We start from the raw sequence: 6,000 nt of genomic DNA, 5'->3' as shown, positions 1-6,000 counted from the left end.
GCGGAGCTCCTCGGGGCTGCTCCTGCTCCTGGGGTACCCTGGGGCAGGTCCCTGCCACCCCCAGCCCTTCCTGGGGCTCCGGTGCCCGCCGGAGGCATCAAATCCGAGCGGAGCCAGCGGAGGAGCTGAAAATAAACCTTCCTCCGAGGGACCTGCCCCAGATCCGGCCAGAACCGCAGGCACCGCTCAGCCGGGACCCCCTCCCCTCCTCGGGGCCGCTCTGCCCTGCTGATCCCACCTATATATCACCTATTTATTATGCAAATGAGCGATAAGGGCTTATTACGCAAACAGGAGGGGGCTGGCGCTGCCCGGCGCTGCGTGGTCCCCGACGGCTCAGAGCTCCCGGCGGGGATGGAGGGAGCAGCAGCGGTGTCCGGGGGCTGCCAGCGAGCGCTGCCCCGTCCCTGTCCCCTCCTGTAGCTCAGAGGGACCCCCGAGCCCGGCCCGGCAGCGCTCGTCCCCCCGGGACGCGTCCCAGCGGGATGGGGAAGCAGAACAGCAAACTCCGGCCGGAGATGCTCCAGGACCTGCGGGAAAACACGGAGTTCTCCGACCTGGAGCTGCAGGGCTGGTACAAAGGTTTCCTGAAGGACTGTCCCTCGGGCATGCTGGACGTGGAGGAGTTCAAGAAGATCTACGCCAACTTCTTCCCCTACGGCGACGCCTCCAAGTTCGCCGAGCACGTTTTCCGCACCTTCGACACCAACGGCGACGGCACCATCGACTTCAGGGAGTTCATCATCGCCCTGAGCGTCACCTCCCGCGGCAAGCTGGAGCAGAAGCTCATGTGGGCCTTCAGCATGTACGACCTGGACGGCAACGGCTACATCAGCCGCGAGGAGATGCTGGAGATCGTGCAGGTACCGCCCGGCCCCGCCGCGCCTCGGGCTGTCGCCTCCCGGGCTGCGGGTGGCTTGGGGATTTCGCCCCGTGGGACCTCCCCGGGAAAGGGTTTTGCGGTAGCAGGGATGAAATATGCTGCCTGCAGGGGTCATTTTATCCTGGAGCATCCCGAGTCTTTCCGTGCCCGGCGGTGTCCCTTTGTCACCCCATGCCGGGACCCTTCCTGTGCTTCCAGGACGGGCTGTTGTCCCCCAGCACGCCTGGCGCTGTTGGCAAACGGGCAGGAGACGCTTTCCTTGCCCAAATCCCGAGCCGCTGATGCTCAGTGGCATCTTCAGCGGCCAAATCCTCCCTGCAGGAGCAGCTCCAGCCCCGGCTGTGCTGGGAGCTGAAGCCCGATCCCATGGGAAGGGTGTCAGAGGCCGGCCCCATGGCCAGGGAAGCAAATCCCAGAGCTCTGTGCCCGTCCCGGGTGGGCAGTGCCAGGACCCTCACCCCCTCTCCTTCCCCCAGGCCATCTACAAAATGGTCTCCTCGGTCATGAACATGCCTGAGGATGAATCCACCCCGGAGAAAAGGACGGACAAAATCTTCCGACAGATGGATACTAATAACGACGGTAAATGAGAGGAGCCGCGGGGGATTAGGGAAAGGTCTCATGGCTAAATCCAGGGCGCTCAGAAGGAGCCGCACGCACGCTGATTAAATGGCTCATGTCCCCCGGCCTGGCCCCGCTGGCAGGAGGGGCTCGGGGTGCTGGGCACCCCAGGGTGCTCCTCCCGGGTGGGAGGGGCTCCGTGGGCTGCGCTGGGTGGTCTCTGGTGCCGGGAGGTGGCTGAGCCGTGTCCCCTTCCCCGCAGGGAAGCTCTCGCTGGAGGAGTTCATCAGAGGGGCCAAGAGCGACCCGTCCATCGTGCGCCTGCTGCAGTGTGACCCCAGCGGGGCCGTGCAGTTCTGAGCCCCGCGGACCCCCACAGCCCCCCCCGACACCCCCCACCCTGCAGATGGTCACTGCCCCTTGCCCAGCCCCACTGTGCCCTCCGCTGTGCCCCCACAGCCCCTCGTGGGATGATATTGGGGTGAGGGGAGCCCAGGGGACAGTCCCCATCCCCGGGGGGCTCTGCACTGGCATCACCGGTGGGAGGATGGAGGCAGGGTCTGCCCTGAGTGAGGACAGTCCCCCCCCAGCGCTGGGGCTTGGAGCAGGGGACAGCCCAGCCTGGTGGCCAAGCCCCCGCTGCATCTCCGGCAGGCGCGGGGACACGGCCCAGGGGACAAAACCCCGGTGGCTGGGGGGTCCCCGGCACCCAGCCCCACGTGGGGACTCCGCCACAGGCAGGGATGGACCAGCCTCAGCCCCTTCCCCATGGACAGGGATGGATCAGCCCCTTCCCCATGGACAGGGATGGATCAGCCCCTTCCCCATGGACAGGGATGGATCAGCCCCAGCCCCTTCCCCATGGACAGGGATGGATCAGCCCCTTCCCCTCGGCAGGGATGGATCAGCCCCTTCCCCATGGACAGGGATGGATCAGCCCCTTCCCCTCGGCAGGGATGGACCAGCCTCAGCCCCTTCCCCATGGACAGGGATGGATCAGCCCCTTCCCCTCGGCAGGGATGGATCAGCCTCAGCCCCTTCCCCATGGACAGGGATGGATCAGCCCCTTCCCCTCGGCAGGGATGGATCAGCCCCTTCCCCTCGGCAGGGATGGATCAGCCCCTTCCCCTCGGCAGGGATGGGGTGGGGCTGGGGGGGCCGTGCTTCTGGGCTGGAATACCTGCAGAATAAAGCTTGTGTCAGTGCAGTCCGTGCTGGGAAAGGGGACACGGAGCCTCTGGGGGAGGTTCCTCCCTGCAGCCTCTGGATCCAGCCCAGTTTCATCCCTCGCTGCAGCCCAAGGCCACGGGATGGGCTCGTGCTCCAGGGGATGTGTCCACACCTCCTGGGATGCAGCCGAGTCCTGTCGTGGGGCTGTGCTGGTGCCGGAACGGGGCAGGAATGGCCAGGACACATCCACAGGGTCATTTATCCCTCAGGCCCTGCTCAGAGCCGGGCAGTTTCTCCACTGTCCAGTCTCAGCAAGGCCAGGCACTGCCCGGGCTCGGGGGTCTCCACGGGGGCTTCCTGCAGAGAGAGCTGGAAGCCAGAGAGAAGGACGAGGATGGGAGCAGAGGGGTGGAAACCTTGGATCCACCAGCTCCCACCTGCCCTGTCCCAGCCCTGCAGCAGAGCAGAGGGGCTGGAGCTGAGCCCAGGAACCAGAGAGCATCACCTTCATGCGGAGCATCCCGCGGCAGCAGCGGCCGAGGCGGAGCAGCTCGAGGGTGAGCAGGAGGCAGCGGACGCTGAAGAAGATCCCCATGGCCTCCAGCAGGAGGGAGACGGCCCAGAGGGACAGCGTGGAGCTCTGGGGCACAACGGGAACATCAGCCCCCGGCACATCCCACCCCCAGCCCGGCCCAGAGGGACAGCGTGGAGCTCTGGGGCACAGCGGGAACATCAGCCCCCGGCACATCCCACCCCCAGCCCGGCCTGGAGGACAGCGTGGAGCTCTGGGGCACAGAGGGAACATCAACCCCCGGCACTCCCAGCACATCCCACGCCCAGCCCGGCCCAGAGGGACAGCGTGGAGCTCGGGGACACAGCCCAGCATCAGCCCCTGGCACTCCCAGCACACCCCATGCCCAGCCCGCGGGGCACTCACGTAGACGCGGGTGGGGTCGAAGGGACACTCGCGGGACACCGGGGCGAGGCCGCTGGCGGCGCTGGAGCAGGGGGCCAGCAGCGCCCGGCCCTGGTTGCCCAGGGTGAGCCCGATGGCCACGAGCAGCCCCAGCAGGCGGCACAGGCAGCACAGGCTGCTGCAGGAGCTCTGGGCCAGCAGCGCCCATTTCTGCGGGAGCGAGAACGGGGAAGGGACAGGGTTTGGGTCTGGGGTTGGGGTTGGGTTGGGTCTGGGTTTGGGTTTGGGTCTGGGGTTGGGGTTGGGTTTGGGTTAGGGTTTGGGTTTGGGTTTGGGTTAGGGTTTGAGTTTGGGTTTGGGTTTAGGATCAGGGTTTGGGTTTGGGTTAGGGTTTGGGTTAGTTTTAGGATTAGGATTAGGGTTTTAGAGCATGTCCCATCCCCAGGACAGACCCAAGAGAGGGGCTGGGGGATCTGTGCGGGCTCCCTGGGAGGGTTAGGGTTAGGATTAGGATTAGGGTTTTAGGGGATGTCCCCTCCCCAGGACAGACCCAGGATCGGGGCTGGGGGATCTGTGCGGGCTCCCTGGGAGGGCTGCACCCCCCGGTGCTGGGAGGGTCTGGGGGTGCTTACGAGGGCAGCAGGGCTGAGGTACCGGGAGAGCAGCAGGGCCGAGACTCCGCAGGAGATGATCTGGGGGGCAGCACAGGGAGCTCAGCAGGAGCCGCCCTGCCCCAGGGCTCCTTTCCCCGCTGGCTTCATCCTGGAAGCTCATCCAGGGGGCAGCGCTTCACCTCCCACAGCCTCCCGCGGAGTGTTTAATTCCCCAAGAAAGGCTTGTTTGGGGTGGGGGAGTCCCAGCAGGGTCCATCCTGCATCCCATCTCCTTCCCAGCCTGCAGCCCTCTCCCATCCCTCCCCGGCCCCGCTGCCGGCGGTACCAGCAGCGCAGCGATGACAGAGGCGCTGTTGGTGACACCGTAGTGCAGGGAGGTGGCATCGCGGGCGGTGACCACGAAGCGCAGGACGCTGCCGTGGACCAGGGCGCCGGTGATGAAGTTGAGGTGCCCGACGATGAGGAGGATGAGCCCCGTTTTCATCAGCACATTTCGGAGGCCGCTGGGATCGAGGTGGCCTGAGACGAGGGGAGAGGGGGGTGTGGGGTGGCCAGCACCGAGCTGTCCCTCCCTGGCACAGGAATGGGACATTTGGGGACAGCACCAGAGGACGTGCTGGCAGGGGATGAGGCAGGAGGTGATGTGGAAGGCACCGGTAGCCCAAATATGCAGACCACTGGTCCAGCCAGCTCTCCTGGGACTGGAGCAGAGGTCTGGGCCAGTGGCCATGGGGACAGGGGCCCTGTGGGGCTGGGAAGGGCTGGGGCTCCTCGGGGTGACGAGGGAGCTCTGGGACAGCAGCTGTCCCCAAGTGGCAGTTCCAGGGCTGGGTTCTGGCACCCAGCACTTCGAGGAGGGACTGAGGGGCTGTTCTCCCTTGGAACCCACCCTGACGCAGCCATCACCACCCAGTGCTCAGCCCAGCTCTTTCCCCGAGCCCACCGAGCCCCTCGGCTCCTCTCCCTGCCTCCGTGCCTCAGTTTCCCCTGCCCTCCTGCTGCGATCGCCACCCAGAGCCGGACTCACCCACTCGGCACATCTTCACCGGGCCCGGATCAGCCCGTCAGAGCCCCTCGATGCCCCGGGGACCTGCCCTGCCCTCGGCCCCCGGATCCATCGGGTCTGGGTGGGAGCAGGGCTGGGACTGGGCAGGACCAGGACACCGGAGCCACCGGGCTGCTGCTCCGATTCCTGTGAGATTCCTGTCAGACCAGCTCCCCGGCACAAAGGGATAACTCCACCTTCTCCTGCGTGTCCCACCCCTGCCCTCCCCTTGCTGCCAAGCCAGCAGCCGTGCCGTGACACGCCGTGCCGTGCCAATTCACCATTGCGCGCTTCCTCATCCCCCTCCCCATCCATCCCCACCCCAAAGCTGCGGCAGCAGGCTGGGATCCAGCCAGGGATCCCCCAGGCTGAGGGTCTGGGAGGTGGGACACTGCTGGAGCAGTGACCAGCCCTGCCAGGGACTGAGGGCAGAGCAGAGGGGCACCAAACGGTGACTCAGAGGAGCTTTGGTGGCCCTGGTCCCTCAGGGAGCTTCCAGGGACATTCCTGGGCCTTGCTCAGCCCACAGCGAGGGGCTGTGGGGTCCAATTTAATTCCAGGACAACTCTGGTTCTTGGGACTGCTCTGGGGAAAGGCACTGTCCCCAACGTTCCACCTGAGCCACTGCTCTCAGCATCCTCATCTCCCACACACCCAGAAGTGCTGGAAATTTGCCCTTTTTGCCCATTCTTCCCCTCCTTGCACCTGTGCCCAGCCCTGCTGCACAAGGAGAAGAAGAGAGATCTCTCCCCTTCCCAAGCCTTTGGGAACAGCTTCACATGGGCAAAGGCAGCTGGAAGATTTCCCTGCA

At 65.8% G+C, this 6,000-nt stretch overlaps 2 protein-coding genes across 2 annotated transcripts; one reads left to right on the top strand and one right to left on the bottom strand.

The window, feature by feature from the left end:
• Nucleotides 1–352: 352 nt before the first annotated feature.
• Nucleotides 353–1,825, top strand: HPCA (hippocalcin). The gene is made up of 3 exons (XM_021539378.3): nt 353–863; nt 1,360–1,465; nt 1,707–1,825. The coding sequence occupies exons 1-3, from the start codon at nt 486–488 to the stop codon at nt 1,802–1,804; spliced, it is 582 nt and encodes a 193-aa protein (XP_021395053.1). The 5' UTR covers nt 353–485; the 3' UTR covers nt 1,805–1,825.
• A 1,003-nt stretch (nt 1,826–2,828) lies between these two features.
• On the bottom strand, nt 2,829–4,826 carry TMEM54 (transmembrane protein 54). The gene is made up of 5 exons (XM_077788510.1): nt 4,470–4,826; nt 4,163–4,222; nt 3,552–3,740; nt 3,120–3,254; nt 2,829–2,983 (listed from the first exon to the last, which is right to left on the bottom strand). The coding sequence occupies exons 1-5, from the start codon at nt 4,734–4,736 to the stop codon at nt 2,891–2,893; spliced, it is 744 nt and encodes a 247-aa protein (XP_077644636.1). The 5' UTR covers nt 4,737–4,826; the 3' UTR covers nt 2,829–2,890.
• Between the last annotated feature and the right edge of the window lie 1,174 nt (nt 4,827–6,000).

The sequence above is a fragment of the Lonchura striata genome, chromosome 26 (assembly GCF_046129695.1).
Source record: "Lonchura striata isolate bLonStr1 chromosome 26, bLonStr1.mat, whole genome shotgun sequence".
NCBI lineage: Eukaryota > Metazoa > Chordata > Aves > Passeriformes > Estrildidae > Lonchura > Lonchura striata.
This window is presented reverse-complemented; position numbering and strand designations above follow the sequence as displayed.

What these genes read in the sequence shown, in the direction of transcription:
- HPCA (XM_021539378.3), top strand. Translation starts at nt 486, where the DNA reads ATGGGGAAGCAGAACAGCAAACTCCGGCCGGAGATGCTCCAGGACCTG. An exon ending in AGATGCTGGAGATCGTGCAG is followed by an intron (nt 864 to 1,359) that starts GTACCGCCCGGC and finishes TCCTTCCCCCAG; the next exon opens with GCCATCTACAAAATGGTCTC. An exon ending in GATGGATACTAATAACGACG is followed by an intron (nt 1,466 to 1,706) that starts GTAAATGAGAGG and finishes CCTTCCCCGCAG; the next exon opens with GGAAGCTCTCGCTGGAGGAG.
- TMEM54 (XM_077788510.1), bottom strand. Translation starts at nt 4,736, where the DNA reads ATGTCCCATTCCTGTGCCAGGGAGGGACAGCTCGGTGCTGGCCACCCC. An exon ending in ACCTCAGCCCTGCTGCCCTC is followed by an intron (nt 3,741 to 4,162) that starts GTAAGCACCCCC and finishes TCGCTCCCGCAG; the next exon opens with AAATGGGCGCTGCTGGCCCA. An exon ending in GCGGGATGCTCCGCATGAAG is followed by an intron (nt 2,984 to 3,119) that starts GTGATGCTCTCT and finishes TCTGGCTTCCAG; the next exon opens with CTCTCTCTGCAGGAAGCCCC.